The 19232-nt window shown below is 40.8% G+C and overlaps 1 protein-coding gene across 5 annotated transcripts in view; it reads right to left on the reverse strand.

Moving 5' to 3' along the window:
- Window positions 1-19232, reverse strand: part of LOC104996487 (craniofacial development protein 2-like) — a 40373-nt gene that overhangs the window by 8525 nt on the left and 12616 nt on the right. For 4 of the 5 annotated variants that reach the window (XM_010850754.1, XM_010850753.1, XM_010850752.1 and 1 more), the window contains exons 2-7: window positions 16900-17017; window positions 15590-15809; window positions 15158-15282; window positions 5432-6403; window positions 4791-4910; window positions 1806-1925 (exon numbers count right to left, since the gene is read on the reverse strand). In XM_010850754.1, coding sequence (XP_010849056.1) covers window positions 1806-1925; window positions 4791-4910; window positions 5432-6403; window positions 15158-15282; window positions 15590-15809; window positions 16900-17017 — 1675 coding nt within the window. Of the gene's footprint in view, window positions 1-1805; window positions 1926-4790; window positions 4911-5431; window positions 6404-15157; window positions 15283-15589; window positions 15810-16899; window positions 17018-17493; window positions 17582-19232 lie in introns of all 5 variants that reach the window. The other variant, XM_010850755.1, reaches the window with a different exon arrangement.

The following is a 19232-nucleotide window of genomic DNA, read 5'->3' on the forward strand; positions in this document are numbered from 1 at the left end:
GTATTATGATTAAAGTCTCCTGTAACCCTTCTAGACAAAGACATTTTCCCCTTGTTAATCTTATAAAGGAAACAGCAGCAGATGGAAGTCTGCTGTCTCTCAAACCCCCTCCATTACTTCTGTCACATGACCGTCACCCTGAATCAGAGCCCACGTGAGATCACCAAGGTGAAGACTGAAGGGCTCTCCCACTGCACCTCACGTGCACATTAGTGCTTACGCTTAAGTCAAAGTGGGAACAGGGACGTGGAGTAACTGGGAGAAACACACTGGCATTATTTAAGGAGAAAAGCAACAATAGTAACAATTTAGAATACCCTAAATTAGAAGACTCCTGTTCTATACGTAAAACAACCCAACGATGACACAAAATTCCTTATGGTACAAAGAGTTGATCATTTTGAATGAGGCTTTTAGTGAAAGAACCTAATACAAAGGTTACACTGATTTCAGCCATAAGCAGCCTAACAGTCCACAAAACAGAAATGCAGGTACACAGAACTTTCTGCATGTGGACTGCTAATGGCACCAGGATTTCACATCCCAAAATACGGTCTCCAGGGAAGGCTGGTAGGCACTGAAGTTGTAATAAGAACTTTATTAAAACCAGAGCAGCTTTTACAATCAAGAGCTAACCACAATGTAAAAACTTGGAAAACATAAGAGCTTAATGATAACTATTTACATGATCTCCCTACCTTAGCTAGTAATGTTTCACTTAAAAAAACCAATGAATAATAGAACTAAATATCCTTATCTTGGAATATTCGTTGCTGATTTATATATGGATTTATTTTTACATGAAATGCTTTTCCCTAAAAATCCATCTTAAAGAATCCAGAAATGACTTTTTATGGTTGGGGCTACTTCCTTCCTGCTCATTAAAAGAAAAAGGAAAAGCCGACACGCAGCTTGGGACAGGGGCAGTTTGGACAGATCTCTAGCCAAGTCTTTGTTGGCAAAATATCTCAGAAGCTGTGTGTGAAAAAATACAATGTTCAGGGAGTCCCCTGGTGGTCCAGGGGCTAAGACTCCTCACTCCAATGCAGGTTCCACCCCTGGTCAGGGAACTCGATCCCACATGCTGCAACTGAGAGTTCACACGCCCCAACTAAAGATCCTATGTGCTGCAACTAAGACCCAACACAGTCACACACACACCAAAAAAAATACAGTGTTCAACACAAATGCCAATATTTTTCCATGTAGGCAACCACTCACAAATAAAAACTTTTTTGAGATTGAAAAAAAAATTTTTTTTAAAGAATTATTTTCAAACAATATAATGATGCTGCTGCTGCTGCTACTAAGTCGCTTCAGTCGTGTCCGATTCTGTGCAACCCCACAGACGGCAGCCCACCAGGCTCCACCGTCCCTGGGATTCTCCCAGCAAGAACACTGAAGTGGGTTGCCATTTCCTTCTCCAATATGATGAGAAATCTGAAAACATGCTGTTTTAGCCAAGAGCCTATTTTTTGTCTCAGTACTCACAAAAAATATAGTTATTCTGTAACCCTCTACAAACACAACAATTTGAAATGGGAAATTCCCTGGCCGTCTACTACATGTTCTGCTCTGTGGCCAACAATATAAAACAGGACTTTGTCAGAATTAAACAAGAAGCCAATGGCTAATTTTTCTCTGTATCCTCCATTTTGGCAAATATTTCAGCAAAGATAGAACAGCAGCAGAATTCCTTCTCTTAGGAAAGGAGTCATGAGAGCTACAGGGAAACGGCATCCTTATAATGAAAACATCTTCTCCAACATGGCAGATACACCAGGGCCTAAGTCTAGACTACTCACCCTGACCCAGCAGGAAGTGATGGCACCGCTGAAGGGACACTGGACTCAGGTTCTTCTTTCTCATTTTGCTTGAAGACAGATTTCCCTTCTTGAGATGTTTCACCTACTTCCTTAGAAACCCTGCACCAAGGAAGGAGACAACAAGAATACAGGAGGAATACAAAGAGAAAATCTAAGAAAAAGGCATAAATAACACGGGAAAAAAAATCACTGGGCTTTCTGTAAATTCTTGCTGCTGAGCGTTATGATCAAAGTTTACTATAATATTTATAAAGACATTACCCCTTATTAATTTAACAAATGAAACAACAGCAGATGAAAGTCTGATGTCTCTCAAATCCCCTCCATTACTTCTGTCACATGACCGTCACCCTAAACACAGCCCACGTGAGATCACCAAAGTAAAGACTGAAGGGCTCTCCCAGTGCACATTAGTGCTCACGCTTAAGTCAAAGTGGGAACAGGGAGGTGGAGTAATTGGGAGAAACACACTAGCATTGTTTCAAGGAGAAACAATTCGTATAAACAATATAAAAACAGTATAAGCAATTATCTCAAGAAGGCTCCTGTTCTATACCTTAAACAACCGGAAGATAAACAAGCAGTGATTTGGGAGTGGAAGAAAGCTACATGACTGAGAATCCTGTCCAATTTCAAACTGAAAAAAAATTCCCTCAATGAAACTGAGTCCTTAAGGATCAAATAAAGATATGAACGATACCAGAAATTTCAGATGAAGAAGGGAAATGCCTAATGCCTGCCTGCGTTACCAAGTCATTAAAAATATCTGAAAAATTTTGTTTAAACGCCAATCTGTCGGAGGGTCCAAGATTACAATCACTGTGTTACCTGGAGTGTTCAAACCAGTCATTCAGAATGCTGCTGCTGTTGCTACTTCTAAGTCGCTTCAGTCATGTCCGACTCTGTGTGACCCCAGAGACAGCAGCCCACCAGGCTTCAGAGCTCAAGCTCCCCGTGGCAATGAGAATGCCACGGACCGCAGCTACAGAGCAGCCTCCTGTCTCCACAACTACAGGAAGCCCTCGGGCAGCAATGGAGACCCAGCACAACCAAGAACAAAATTAAAAAAAAAAAAGAATCGCCGCTGGAAAACACTGAAGGATGAGTTCAAACAAGCATCCGGTTACTCTCCTACTCAATTCTTGGGATGGCTCAGTATTACTCAGACAATCAAATAACTCTATAGAGCTTTCTCTACATTATATATATAAAAATACTAAGTTTGAAAGCTTTATTAGAAACGACTGTACTCACTGGCCACTGAAAAAGAAAAAACAGATCTAGTTCACAGAACTGGTAGTCATTTTTTTCTTAACGTATATTTTATTGAAGTACAGTTGACCTACAGTGCTTCAGGTGCACAGCACGGTGATTCAATTGTACATGTACACCTATATTATTTTTTAAATTATTTTCCATTATACTTTATTACAAGATACTGACTACAGTTCCTTGCGCTATACAGTAAACCCTGGTTGTTTGTTGCATATCTATTTTTTAAATTAGAAACCTAACATTATAGTCATACTATGTGGATGACACCTTTAAAGCAGCTCTGAATGCAGAACTCCAAGGCACACCTACGGTCTCTCCTCATAATGCACTGTATGTGTTCAGTCCTCTGACATTTTCAATCCCATGAACTGCAGCCCACCAGGCTTCTCTGTCCATGGGATTTCCCAGGCAAGAATACTGGAGTGCGTTGGCATTTCCTTTTCCAGAGGAAGCACTTCTTTATTGATAAACATTTATACCAGATTTAGGAATGTCAACAGAAAATTTAAATAATTTTCTATGGTACAAAGATTTGATCATTTTGACTGCAGCATTTAGTGAAAGAAACTAATACAAAAGTTAAGCTAATTTTAGCCACAAGCAGCCTAACAGAGTCCACACAACAGAAATAAAGGTACCAGGAACCTTTTGCTTGTGGACTACTAATGGTACCAGGACCTCACATCCTTCAAAACCGTCTCCTGTGGAAGGCTGGTATGCACTGCAGTTTTAAGCAGCAGCAGCCACCTGACTGAAATGTCAGTGAATTAACAATGGGTCACATGTAGCCCAAACACCTCAGAAGGCAGAGGTGATCAGTGCTGTGGTGGCGTGGTCCGTGTTGCCCTCTCTTGGTGAGTGCCCTGACTACTCCTACCTGTGAGCTTTACTTCTTCCATGTAGGTTAAAAAGAAATTATCCCTTCTTCCAAAGAAAGAATTCTTGTCTTCTCAGGATAAATGATGTACTATGGAAAATATGTAGGGAGGAAAAACTACTGAGTTCTTGATAATGTGCTAATAAAACTATAAGTCAGCTTTGACCTTTCTCTATTCCTATGAGATCCTTATGGGTGGAAGCAAGTACTCCACTCAAAACTTACTAAAAGTTCTGATGAACTGCTGATACTTTCATACAAAAATTATTTTTTTAAATTAGGGCTACTACCTGTTCAACTCTGTGCCTAACAATGTAAATCAGGACTTTTTTCAGAATTAACCAAAAAAACTGTGGCTAATTTATCTCTACACCTTTCATTTTGGCAAGTACTTCAGCAAAGGCATAATATTGGAAGTGACAAAAACAAACGAACTGACAGTTGCTCAAGTCATCCTGGTGACTTCCCTGGTGGCTCAGACGGTAAAGCGTCCGTCTATGATGCGGGAGACCTGGGTTCGATCCCTGGGTTGGGAAGATCCCTTGGAGAAGGAAATGGCAATCCACTCCAGTACTATTGCCTGGAAAATCCCATGGACAGAGGCGCCTGGTAGGCTACAATCCATGGGGTCGCAAAGAGTAGGACACGACTGAGTGACTTCACGTTCACGTTCAGCAAAGGCACAACAGCAGCAGAAAGAATCCTTCTCTCAAGAAAGAGAGGCATGAAAACTGCAGGCAAATAGCATCCTTGTACTGAAAACATCTTCTCGAATGTGCCAGATACACCTAGGCCTGTGACACGGTACTCACCCTGATCCACCAGGAACTGATGACACATTTGAAGGGACATTAGCCTGAGGTTTGCCCTTTTCAGTTTGTTTGAACACAGATTTTGCTTCTTGAGAGGTCTCACCCACTTCATTGGTCCCCCTGCATCAAAGGAGACATCAAGTACATAAGAGGGTAAAAACAAACAAACAAACAAAATCTATGAAAAGGGCATAAATAACAAGGAAAAAAGCACTGGCCTTTCTATAAACTCTAGCTGCTGAGCTTCATGTTTAAAGTGCACTATAATAGTTATAGAGAGTAGTTCCACTCTCCGCAAAGATCAAAGACAATGAGCAGCATTGACAACCCAGGGCAACCAAAACAAAAATAAAATAATTTTAAGAAGTATCTTCACTTGACTACGACTGCTTTAACCTCAAAAGATGACTTCAAACAAAGAAACAAAAAAACATCGTTACTCCCCTACCTAAGTTTTTGTGATGGATCAGTATTAACTCAGAGCGTAAAATACAAACTGCTAAACCTCACATTCAAGACCACCCAAAATCTGGTCCTACTCTCTATCAGGCCTAATTTCTGTGCCCCTCTATTCTCTTAATCTCATGAATCTATTTGTCACCGCCACTGTATAATCATAAGGTATTTGATTTAGGTCATACCTGAATGGCCGAGTCGTTTTTGGTATTATCTTCAACTTAAGCCTGAACTTTGCAATAAGGAGCTTATGATCTGAGCCACAGTCAGCTCCAGGTCTTGTTTTTGCTGACTGTACAGAGCTTCTCCATCTTTGGCGACAAATAATATAATCAATCTGATCTCGGTATCGACCATCTGGTGATGTCCATGTGTAGAGTCGTCTCTTGTGTTGTTGGAAAAGGGTGTTTGCTATGACCAGCCTGTTCTGGTAACAAAACTCTATTAGCCTTCGCCCTGCTTCATTCTGTACCCCGAGGCCAAATTTTCCTGTTATTCTGGGTATCTCCTGACTTCCTACTTTTGCATTCCAATCCCCTATGATGAAAAGGACATCTATTTTCGGTGTTATTTCCAAGAGGTGTTGTAGGTCTTCATAGAACCGGTAAACTTCAGGTTCTGGAGCATAGGGAGTTGGGGCATAGACTTGGATTACTGTGAGGTTGAATGGTTTGCCCTGGAAACGAACTGAAATCATTCTGTCATTTTTCAGATTGCACCCGATTACTGCATTTCGGACTCTTTTGTTGACTATGATAGCTACTCCGTTTCTTCTAAGAGACTGTTGCCCACAGTAATAGATATAATGGTCATCTGAATTCAATTCGCCCATTCCCGTCCATTTTAGTTCACTGATTCCTAAGATATCGATGTTTATTCTTTCCATCTCCTGCTTCACCACATCCAATTTACCTGGATTCATAGATCTAACGTTCCAGGTTCCTATGCAGTATTCTTCTTTACAGCATCGGAGTTTGCTTTCTTCACCAGTCACGACCACATTTGCACGTCGTTTCCACTTTCGCTTAGTCGATTCATTCTTACTGGAAGTATTAGTAACTGACCTCTGCTCTTCCCCAGTGGCATGCTGGCCACCTTCTGATCTGGGGGGCTCATGTTCCGGGGACATACCAGGCCTTCCCTGTCTCCTGAGAAACCTGTATGAAGGTCAAGAAGAAACAGAACCGCACATGAAACAACTGACAGGTTAACATTGGTAAAAGGAGTAAAACAAGGCTGTATATTGTCATTCTGCTAATACAACTCATATGCAGAGTACGTCATATGAAATTCCAGACTGGATAAGTCACAACCTGCAATCAAGACTGCCAGGAGAAATATCAACAACTTCAGATATACATACACCAGTCTAATGGCAGAAAGTGAACAGGAACTAAAGGACCTCTTGATGAGGGTGAAAGAGAATATGAAATAGCTGACTTGAAACTCAACATTAAAATAACTAAAATTATGGCATCCAGTCCTACCACTTCATGGCAAATAGAAGAAAAAAAAGTGAAAGCTATGATAGATTTTATTTTCTTGGGTTTCAAAATCAATGTGGATGGTGACTGCAGCCACGAAATTTAAAGATACTTGCTTTCTGGAAAGAAAACTATAAGCCTAGATAGCATATTTAAAGCAGAAACATCCCTTTGCCAACAAAGGCCCATGTAGTCAAGCTAGGTATCTTCAATAGTCATGTACAGATATGAGAGCTGGACCATAAGGAAAGCTGAGTGTCAAAGAATTCATGCTTTCGAATTGCAGTGCTGGAAAAGACTCTTAAGAGTACCTTGGACAGCAAGGAGATCAAAGCAATCAATCCTAAAGGAAATCGGTCCTGAATATTCATTGGAAGGACTGGTGCTGAAGCTCTAATTCTTTGGCCACCTGAGGTGAACAGCTGACTCGATTGAAATGACCCTGATGTTGGGAAAATGAAAGACACAAAAAAGGAGAAGTGGGGGGTGCATAAAAGCAGAAGAAGAGATGTTTAGAGAGCATCACAGACTCAACGGACATGAATTTCAGCCAAGTCTGGAGAACACTGGAGGACAGAGGAGCCTGGCGTGGGACAAGACACTGGGTTGCAATGAGTGGAACACGAACACACGACTTGGCTACTGAACAACATAACTATTCTAGGTAAACTTCTCAGTAAAGAGAGAAGAATTAAATAAAAGAGGGAGAATTTTTATGATTATAGAATACCATCCCCCAAATAACTCACTTCTTCCTTCTTGCCCAAGAAGATACTTCCCCATCCCTCCACTGATGCTGAGCTTGGATATATAACTTACTTCAATGCTCAATGACATTAACTGATGTGACAGGAAAAAAAGCTTTAAATGCATTTGCACTTTTCCACCTGCCCTTGAATACCTCTTCAGCCACAAGAACATGCCTCAGGGAGCTGCAGGTCCCAGATGGCTGACAGACACATGCTGCATGTCTCAACCCAACCAGCAATTAGGAGACAAGCCTAGATTAGCTGAACCCTCAATATCTAGAAACACAGGTGTAACAAATAAAATGCTTGGTGGTATACCACTATGTTTTGGGATGGTCTGTAGCATTCCTGTAGCAACAGCTAACACATTTACAACCCACGAGTGAAAACACTAATTTCTAAGGGGCTAGGTTACTTTTTCTCATCTAGAGATGAAGTAGCACTGCTAGAGAGAATCCTTTAGTAAATTCTATTTCCCAAAGATAGTTGCCATCAATTTCCCAACGCCCATGTTTTTCCAGAACCTGACACTACCCCTATGAAAGTAGAGTATATGTCACTCCTGCTCCCTGAAACTGATGGGACTTTGTGGCTGCCACAATTCACAGGGTTCAGTGGGAAGGGTACTACATGATTTCTAAGACTTGCTAAGAAAAACAACAGAGCTTTCAGGTGATTCTCTTCTCAATAATGAACCTCTAAAACCCCTGTTACCACAGAAAACGTGTCTGCCTTGAGGCCACAATGCTGGAGAGCACACAAGAATACCGAGATACCTAAGGTGTCTGTTCCAGATCCCAAGTCTTGAGTCGTCCTAACCCAAGCACCAGACATGGAAGTAAATAAACTTTCAAGACACTCCTAGACCCAGCCATTAAGGACAACTGCAGAAGGCGCTCTGCACGAGAAACACTTAGCTAGTCCAGCTGTGCCAGGACTGTAAGAAACTGTAATAGAACGTGGTCTTAAGCTGCTAATTCTTGGGCTGATTCCTCATACTGCTATAGGAAAAAACAAAACAAACATACGTGCACTTTGAGGCTTAACGCAGAGTACAAGAACACTGGCTTAGAAAGCTGCTTTCAATCTACTTGCCCTGGGCAGAATCTAGAGACCTAAGATGGTTCATGAAGAACAAGTGGAATCTTTCACTTGGAAATGATGGAATGAACACATTCTTTATTCTCCACTCTCTACCAAAACCCTACCAGATAGTGGTAATAAGTTTACAGAGGTAGAATTACACAAGGGTAAGAAAAAGTATAACAGGAGAATGATGTCAATTAAAATTTTTTTGAAGGTAGAAAGCAAACAGACAAGTCAGCAGTTGACTGAGGTGTGTGCTCTGCTCTCTCAAGCTGTAGCCATGTGGAATGGCCAATAAACAAGCCATATCCTACAAAGGCTGTGGAAACTGAGATACCAGGAACCTCTAAAGGTGGAGGAAAGGAGTGGGGCTAACACCAATTGAACGTTCGTATCAGGAGCACCCTGGTCCCCAATTCCCTTCTCTAGCTCGTACCACAGGCTACTGACCCCAATCAACCAACAGAACCTGTTCCTCTTTGTAGAAATGAAAACCACAGAAGTCCTAGACTCAAAGGGCAGGGCTGATGGCACAAGTTTCATTCTCAAAACAGACAAATTAAATGAAAATCTATCTCCTCACTCTTCATGACACAGCAAGTCTAAAGTCTGTGTGTTTCCTGTGTGTCTGCCTGGCTGGGTAGTAAGACAGAGTGCTACCCAACCTGTACTGGACTTCTCCAAACCAGAAAGAAATAAACGTGTATTATGCTGCTGACTTTCAGAGAAGTTTCATCTGGCACAGTATATAACTCTGCAATGTGTGTGTTGAAAGTAATAAGAATATAGTACTTTTGAATATAAAATATGTGTGAGAGTGTGAATATTTATGGGAAAAAAAATGATTTTCCTCATTTATATTTGTTTCTTTGATAGACATGGGGCTGCCCTCTTCTGACAAATGACAGAAACAGCAGGCTTTCCGGATACTCATGTGGCATTTAAAATCACCATACATTTGCTTTTAAAAGGAAAAAAAAAATTTGTGTCAACTATATTTATAAATATTAATAAATCCATAAAATTTAATTTGATCAGAAAATTTAATGATTTCTCATAACAATAGTTATTCACCAGCCTTTATCACTGTCAAGTCAATGGTAAAGTTATAATACATCTTCCTTAGATATCCAATGTAATACATGAGAAATAATACAAACCAAGAAAGATTTCCAATATTTAACACTGCATTCCTAGTGGCATAGTAAACTCTTTCTGTGTATTTTTTAGGACACTGAAAGCATTAGAGGCTCACCATCAGTGTTCTACTTCCCTCTGCTGGACAACTCAATAGTTCCCAGGGTGATTCCCGGCAGCAAAATACATTCTTAATTCACATCATCAAGATTTAATGGGTCCCAAAAATGATTATATGGGAAAAGACTGTCTTTGAAATGGAGAATACTGACAGATAGCACCTAAGTGGTCTAACTCATCAGCACCAATGTCGGGTGGTAATGATGTGATATGCTGAGGACAATCATCATCAACGTGGTATTGATGCTTCAAAGTGATTGACGTGAAGCTAACCATGAGGATATAATGGTCATCTGAGTTAAATTCACCCATTCCAGTCCATTTTAGTTCACTGATTCCTACAATGTCAACGTTCACTCTTGCCATCTCCTGTTTGACCACTTCCAATTTGCCTTGATTCCTGGACCTAACAGAGAAGGCAATGGCACCCCATTCCAGTAGTTGCCTGGAAAATCCCATGGATGGAGGAGCTTGGTAGGCTGCAGTCCATGGGGTCGCACAGAGTCGGACACGACTGAAGCGACACAGCAGCAGCAGGAGCAGCTGGACCTGACATTCCAGGTTCCTATGCAATACTGCTCTTTACAGCTTCGGACCTTGCTTCTATCACCAGTCACATCCACAACTGGGTATTGTTTTCGCTTTGGCTCCATCCCTCATTCTTTCTGGAGTTATTTCTCCACTGATCTCCAGTAGCATATTGGGCACCTACCAACCTGGGGAGTTCCTCTTTCAGTATCCTATCATTTTGCCTTTTCATACTGTTCATGGGGTTCTCAAGGCAAGAATACTCAAGCGGTTTGCTATTCCCTTCTCCAGTGGACCACATTCTGTCAGACCTCTCCACCATGACCCACCCGTCTTGGGTGGCCCCACACGGCATGGCTTAGTTTCACTGAGTTAAACAAGGCTGTGGTCCGTGTGATTAGATTGACTAGTTTTCTGTGATTATGGTTTGTGTCTGCCCTTCGCGCAACACCTACTGCAAAATGGCTGTCTGGGGAGGCCTTACAAATAGCTGTGAAAAGAAGAGAAGCGAAAAGCAAAGGAGAAAAGGAAAGATATAAACATCTGAATGCAGAGTTCCAAAGAATACCAAGGAGAGATAAGAAAGCCTTCCTCAGCGGTCAATGCAAAGAAATAGAGGAAAACAACAGAATGGGAAAGACTAGAGATCTCAAGAAAATTAGAGATACCAAGGGAACATTTCATGCAAAGATGGGCTCGATAAAGGACAGAAATGGTATGGACCTAACAGAAGCAGAAGATATTAAGAAGAGGTGACAAGAATACACAGAAGAACTGTACAAAAAAGATCTTCACGACCCAGATAATCAAGATGGTGTGATCACTCACCTAGAGCCAGACATCCTGGAATGTGAAGTCAAGTGGACTTTAGAAAGCATCACTACGAACAAAGCTAGTGGAGGTGATGGAATTCCAGTTGAGCTATTCCAAATCCTGGAAGATGATGCTGTGAAAGTGCTGCACTCAACATGCCAGGAAATTTGGAAAACTCAGCAGTGGCCACAGGACTGGAAAAGGTCAGTTTTCATTCCAATCCCAAAGAAAGGCAATGCCAAAGAATGCTCAAACTACCTCACAATTGCACTCCTCTCACACACTAGTAAAGTAATGCTCAAAATTCTCCAAGCCAGGCTTCAGCAATATGTGAACCATGAACTTCCTGATGTTCAAGCTGGTTTTAGAAAAGGCAGAGGAACCAGAGATCAAATTGCCAACATCCGCCGGATCATGGAAAAAGCAAGAGAGTTCCAGAAAAACATCTATTTCTGCTTTATTGACTATGCCAAAGCCTTTGACTGTGTGGATCACAATAAACTGGAAAATTCTGAAAGAGATGGGAATACCAGACCACCTGACCTGCCTCTTCAGAAACCTATATGCAGGTCAGGAAGCAACAGTTAGAACTGGACATGGAACAACAGACTGGTTCCAAATAGGAAGAGGAGTACGTCAAGGCTGTACTTGTATGCAGAGTAGTACATCATGAGAAAGGCTGGGCTGGAAGAAGCACAAGCTGGAATAAAGACTGACAGGAGAAATATCAATAACCTCAGATATGCAGATGACACCACCGTTATGGCAGAAAGCGAAGAGGAACTAAAAAGCCTCTTGATGAAAGTGAAAGAGGAGAGTGAAAAAGTTGGCTTAAAGCTCAACATTCAGAAAACTAAGATCATGGCATCTGGTCCCATCACTTCATGGAAATAGATGGGGAAACAGTGGAAACAGTGTCAGACTTTATTTTTGGGGGCTCCAAAATCACTGCAGATGGTGACTGCAGCCATGAAATTAAAAGACGCTTACTCCTTGGAAGGAAAGTTATGACCAACCTAGATAGCATATTCAAAAGCAGAGATATTACTTTGCCAACAAAGGTCCGTCTAGTCAAGGCTATGGTTTTTCCAGTGGTCACATATGGATGTGAGAGTTGGACTCTGAAGAAAGCTGAGTGCCAGAGAATTGATGGTTTTGAACTGTGGTGATGGAGAAGACTCTTGAGAGTCCCTTGGACTGCAAGGAGATCCAACCAGTCCATTGTGAAGGAGATCAGCCCTGGGTGTTCTTTGGAAGGAATGATGCTAAAGCTGAAACTCCAATACTTTGGCCACATCATGCAAAGAGTTTGACTCATTGGAAAAGACTCTGATGCTGGGAGGGATTGGGGGCAAGAGAAGGGGACGACACAGGATGAGATGGCTGGATGGCATCACTGACTCGATGGACGTTGAGTCTGAGTGAATTCCAGGAGTTGATGATGGACAGGGTGGCCTGGCGTGCTGTGATTCATGGGGTTGCAAAGAGTCGGACACGACTGAGCGACTGATCTGATCTGATCTGATGATATAAATGAGCCTCTTATCCGTTTCTTCCTGACAAACATTAACTGACAGTTATCCGCCAGGTAAAAGTATGATCATATAACATCAGATGAGATTTGAAGTGTAAGTGTTTGCAAGAGTAAGTTCCAATGACACAGCTGCAGGACAGGGAAACAGTTTACATTAAGGAATTTCTGTTAGAACATAAATCAACACACTGCTTCCTTCACTGAAAAACATCTTACTACAAAAAAACAAAAACAAAAAACCCCATTATTCTTATCAAGGTAGTAAAACCTATGAATTATGTAAAACTAATGCATTAAATTTAAAAGACTATATTTGATAAACTGAAAGCTGATCATAAAAGTGGGTGTTATCATATATGTTGAGGTACAATGGTTATGAAGAAAGTGACGTAAGAATGACGAAATACAGAATAAACTTATTTCTTCCAAAAGAGAAATGATAACCATATGGTCCCCAATTTAAAGATCTCAATTACGCAGTAAAACATGCTGATCTACCTGCTTGGTTTGGAGGGGTTTTATTGGGTGTTTTTTTTTTTTTTGGCCAAGACATCCAGCTTGCAGGATTTCAGTTCCTGCAACCAGGAACTGAACTCAAGCCCTCAGCAGTGAAAGCACGGACTCCTAAGATCTGGAGAATAAGGGCATTCCCAGTTTGGTATTCGTGATCATCTTAGTATTTTCACACATGGAACTGAGTCAACATATTTTTCAAAAGCAAATAAATTATAAGAGTAGGAGTGAAAGTTTAAAGCCTGAAGAACAGTTCCTATAAGTTAACACATTTCATAGAATGTTCTGAGTTGTATTTACCATAAAAAAAAATTCACACATGGGAAATCCCTTTTTCCCATTGAAATACAACTTAAATTTAATTATAATGTGATGGGATAAATGACTGGAACTGACTACTGATAAAGCATGGAAGATGACTTCTGAAAATACATTTATTACTAATCATTTCACGACAGACCTAAGTCAAATCACTATGCCAGCAGGAACTTCATCTGTTATCTAGCTGTATCTTCAGATCTGCTGTTTTCATATTATAATTTTAAATAAATGGGGAAGAGGAAATTCTAGGCACGTGGCTCTCATCCAGAACAGCCAAGAGTATTAAGACTATATTGCTTTTCTAAGCTAGTAACAAACCTATGAATCGCTTGAAAAAATAATATTGAGGTAATAGTAACAGAATCAAACTTCTCTAGAAATGTGGCATGGTTAGCTTTCATGAGCTGGGTAATTTCATCTGCTAATGAGTGGGAGGACTATTCCAAGTGTTCTGGGGAAGGGGTGAAGATGTCCAGGAGCTGGGCCACGGCCCACTTTCTGGTCTTCTGAGTGCACTGGAACTGTCATGGCGCCTCTGGGTGTGTCACTTAGCTTGTTGCCTGAGGATCAAGGTCCAGTGGAAGTTGACTTCTCTGCCATCTTGAACCCATTTGATTCTAATTGGTTTATGTAGTATCCTTGGTCTATGTCTCTTAGTACTTTTAATTGTCACCTGACTCAAAGGTTTGGGGGGGAGTGGTCGTGGATTATACATGAAAAAGTTGGGGACTTTCCTGATAGCTCAGTGGGTAAAGAATCCGCCTGCAATGCAGAAGACCCTGGTTCTATTCCTGGGTTGGGAAGATCTGCTGGAGAAGGGATAGGCTACCCACTCCATTATTCTTGGGCTTCCCTTATGGCTCAGCTGATAAAGAATCTGCTGCAATGTGGGAGACCAGGGTTCTATCCCTGGGTTGGGAAGATCCCCTGGAGAAGGGAAAGGCTACCCACTTCAGTATTTTGGCCTGGAGAATTCCATGGGCTGTGTAGTCCATGGGGTCTCAAAGAGTCGGACACAACGGAGCGACTTTCACTTTTCACATACGCCAATTTTAAGTAATAAAGGGAGAAACTGCCAAAGTCACAATGCATGGCAATAAGTAGGTGGAACCCAGATAATGCTGAACTCTTACATTTTCTTGTTTCTATTTAGTCATCCACTTCATACTACCTCCAAACTACATTACCACATTTTAAAGGACCATTCTCATGTTCCCTGATAATTAATGGAGCCACTGTTGAGTTCTAATAGAAAAGAACCTTGAGTTCTAAAGAATTCTTTCAAACTATTTAGATGTGTTGGTACAAGGACAGATGTCTAACCCCATTTAAAAAGATGTTCCATTTAGGTGGTTAAGAATCCACCTTGCAACGCAGGGTTTGACTCCTGGTCTAGGAAGATCCCACATCCCACAGAGCAACTAAGCCTTATCTCCCAAACAAGAGAAGCCACCCCAATGAGGAACCCGTGCACCTCAACTAGAAAGGAGCTCCCGCTTGTCTCAACTAGAGAAAGCTCAGGTGCAGCAATGAAGACCCAGTGCAGCCAATAAATAATAAATATTATTAAAAGAAAAACGTTCCTTTTCAAAAGAACCAGGTTGAAGTTTGCAAACGTCATCCTACCTGACTTTTTCACCAGCAATATCAAACACCTTGGTGACTTTAACTTCTTCTGGTTCTTTAGGTTTCTCTTGTTCTTCTGTTTTGACCACTTTACTTGAAGCCATCTCTTTATTCTCCTCTCCTGTCTATGAAAAAGAAATTTAAGTTTGATACAAAATGAAAACTAAAAGTTCCACTCAAACACGTTGTTCCTGGCAATTCTTAATATTTGTTTCATCTCTAAACACTTGAATTCTCACTGAAAATTGATTTGAATAGAAAATCTTATGTTTCCTCCCATAGTGTATACTTTGCTTTTCACTTGGTAGGGTTAATATTAAAATGCCGCTAGTTTGATCTCTGTTGTTAAGCCTCAAATCTGAGTTTGCAAATTTAAAAAATCTATCTGGGGAATTTCTGAAAAACATTCATCGCATTCAACTATTAACTTACTTTAACTTGTGTACTCGGAGGCACTTCTGATTTTGGTTCTACATCACCGATGGAGCTGGCCAACATTTCCTCCTCCTCCTCTTCCCTGGCATCCTCTGACTCGGCGCCTTTTTCCTGCTCTGCAGCTACATCTTCCTTCTCACTAATACTCCCTCCAGATTCCCTGTTGGCATCCTCCTCTTCCTCGTGTTGTGGTGAGAGGCCACTGTGTTTTCTCTTCCTAATCACCATCACAAGAAAAAACAAAATAAACGGGCAAAATAATTTCAGTTATCCCTTCCTGAATTCCAAACATAATGTTGTAAACCTCAGAAGACTTTAAATCAGGGACTACTGATTCACACAGGATACAGTGAGTGTGAGAGGTAAGCTGAGATTCTGTGGAAGAAAAAAGAACCCAACTCCTACAGTTAGCATTTTCCCAAAACACTTAGAACCAAAATATATGCTGTTCTACTTCTGAGTTAGGACTAGCTATCCTCACCAAGAAATCACAGAATCCGTCATGTTCAAGAAGAGAGCTCTAAGAACATACATACACCAGATATTTTTGACTTTTGAGACTGACTGATGAGAGAGACTAACGAGAGCCTCAGATTTATCCACATTATCTCTTCCTATGGTTCTCAGTGGGTGAGGAGTGGGGAGCCTTGTTTCTTGAATATTTTCTGAAGACAGCAAAAATGGGATACAGAAAAACTCAAGGATAAAAGCACTGAACCCAAGATTAAATTGCTTAACACTATTCTGACTTCAAATCAATCACCTAATATTCAAAATTCTTTTTCTACAATCTACTTTTTCATGTCCTGGAAGACTTGTACTGAAAGATTCCCTTATCTGACTTAAATAACTTGAGAAATTTCATAATTTCACAAAGCAACAAAGGCTAGGGATGGAGTACATATTTTTTCTAGTAATTGAGTTTTCCTTTTCTTCTCTCCCTCTCTTTTTTTTCTATTTGGCACATCACACAGCTTCTAGGATCTTAGTTCCCTAACCAGGGATTGAACCCAGACCATGGCACTGGAAGCACAAAGTCCTAACCACTAAACAGCCAGAGAATTTCTAAGTTTTTCATTTTAAATCAAGCACACTTATTACATATAAATTTTTAAAAAAATTAAAGCTCAAACATTTTTAAAGCTTTCCAGAGAATAAGAATTAAATCCTAAAATGTCACCAAATATTTCCCTCAATGAGAAAAGGTTAGAAGTTCTAGCAGCAAGAAATCTGTCATCAGACCAATGCCAGCGATCTGGATGGCTGTGTCACAGCCGCTGACTTCAGGGCCTCGAGGGCAGCATCACCTGGCCAGAACGCTCTCAGCCTTCCTTTTTGTCCCTTTGGTTTTCTGTGTCTCCTCTTCAGCACCCATTTCACCTTCCTTCACTAATTCATTTACAGCATCTTCATGACATTCTCCACCTGAAATCACATAAGGTGGTGGTCAGAAAGACAGAAATAAAATTTTGATATCAAGATGACACATTTTCATTCAGAAAAAAAGTCTAGTGCTTTCCTCTGTTCTTCACCAGACTAAAGTATAATTTTCTGACGGTTGTCCTCCCTGTTTCTGAAGACAGGATAAGTTCCCCATTCCAGGCCTCCAGGGCAGTCCATAATTCTGTCCTTAACTCATCCCACTTACATTTAACGTTTGCAATTTCTGCTATGCTCCACATATATCTGCATATCTTTAGAAGTATATGCTGAAAGAATGAACAGAAATTCCAAAACTACTTCTGTAATTTTCAAAGAAGAAATTGATGTTTCTACCTCATCTTGGACATCTTCCAAACTAAACAAAACACATCTTGTCTTATCAATAAAAGAGGCTTAGAAAAAGGCTTAAAGACTTCAAGGTAGACATAGCAGAAAAAGCAAATATATCGATTTCCCACCTTCGGACAGTGACATTCAGGGTCCCCAACAAAAGTGCTCCTTGGATGCCCAGTCTGACCACATTCTGTGGGTAGCTGTCAACAGATCCTGTACACACAGATTCAACCAGATTTATTCTTTTTCACTTCACATAAGCTTTTACTGCAAGTATAACATACCAAAAAGCACACGAGCTAAAGTACAGGTCAATGAAATTAAGCAAACTGAACACTCCTGTGTAACTAGACCCATCTGAGAAGCAGAAGACAAGCAGCTTGCAGAAGCCCCTGGGGCCCTATTGCAATCACTAGCACCAAGCCACATGCCCCTGAGAACCGCCATCCTCAAGTTGAACATCACAGATTAGTTTTGTTTTTGAACTTTAGGAAGAAGTTTATAATATGTACTCTTGCGTACATCATCTTTCACTCAACATTCCATTTGTAAGTCACCCAGTTCCTTGCATGTAATTGTAGCGTATTTATTCTCATCCCTAGTTTTACTGTAGACTAAACCATTATTTATTTATCCATTTCTCTGTTGATAGCCATTTGGTTTGGGGCCGTTATAAACAGTGCTATTTTTAATAACCCTGCACTTCCAATTAGCTTTTAAATATTCACTCACAATGAACTAAGACCACTACACACTTGAGGAGAGCCTCTGCTATCAAAGGCAAGACTGAAAACAAAAAAAGGAATTTAGAGGAAACAAAACTAGGAAAAAGAAAAAAAAAAAAACCTTTATAATTAATCTCCTCAGAGAGGCATTCACAAAATAAAGATGACTAAAAATTTTTCAGAAAATGAAAAAAATAATGAGGAAATTCCTGGACTTCTCCGGTGGCACAGTGGATAAGAAGCCACCTCCAATGCAGGAGACGTGAGTTCGATCCCCGATCGGGGTAGACTCCACATGTCGTGGGTTAACTAAGCCCTTGTGTAACAACCACTGCACCTGAGCCCGAGAGCTGCAACTACTGAAGCCAGTGCAGCCCTGCCTGCCAAGGTCAGAGGAAGCCCGAGCGAAAGCAGAGGAGACCCAGGGCAACCAGAGACACACACACTCACTGCTGGGAAAAAAGCAAGCAAAACCAATGACAGCGAGCCAGCCTTAAGAAAATCTGGCAAACATGCATTGGAGGCTGACAGAATAGTCAACACAAGGGTTCTAAAACTGAAGAAAGTCATGTTGTAGACACCAAGTGTCAATGGAAGTCTCTTGAGGTATCTGAACACCCAAATGTAATTTTGCTTCCTCCTAAAAGCTGAGTAAAATGACTTACAACAAACCGACAGTGGTGGGTACCTCGCTGTACTGTGTTACTTTATACTAATGGAGTCTAAAAAGGCACAACTATAAGGAAAAACAGAAAACTAAGGAAAATTGCGGTCTGTAAGGGCCAGGGGAGAACACAGTGGGGTAGGCAGTGGCGGAAGCAAGAGTTCTGTGTTGATCTCTCTGCAGGATTCTGAAAATCTCTTAAATTAAGCAAAGTTTAAATAAACATAACCAAAATGATAACACAGCCCACTGAGAAAGGATTTACTCCAAGTACTTTAGAAACAGTATTTTGACTGTACATCCTTAGCAAAAGGTTAAAGACCAGAGAAATACCAATAACCTCAGATATGCAGATGACATCACCCTTATGGCAGAAAGTGAAGAGTAACTAAAAAGCCTCTTGATGAAAGTGAAAGAGAGTGAAAAAGTTGACTTAAAGCTCAACATTCAGAAAACGAAGATCATGACATCTGGT

The sequence above is a fragment of the Bison bison genome, unplaced genomic scaffold (genome assembly GCF_000754665.1).
Source record: "Bison bison bison isolate TAMUID 2011002044 unplaced genomic scaffold, Bison_UMD1.0 scf7180017864295, whole genome shotgun sequence".
NCBI lineage: Eukaryota > Metazoa > Chordata > Mammalia > Artiodactyla > Bovidae > Bison > Bison bison.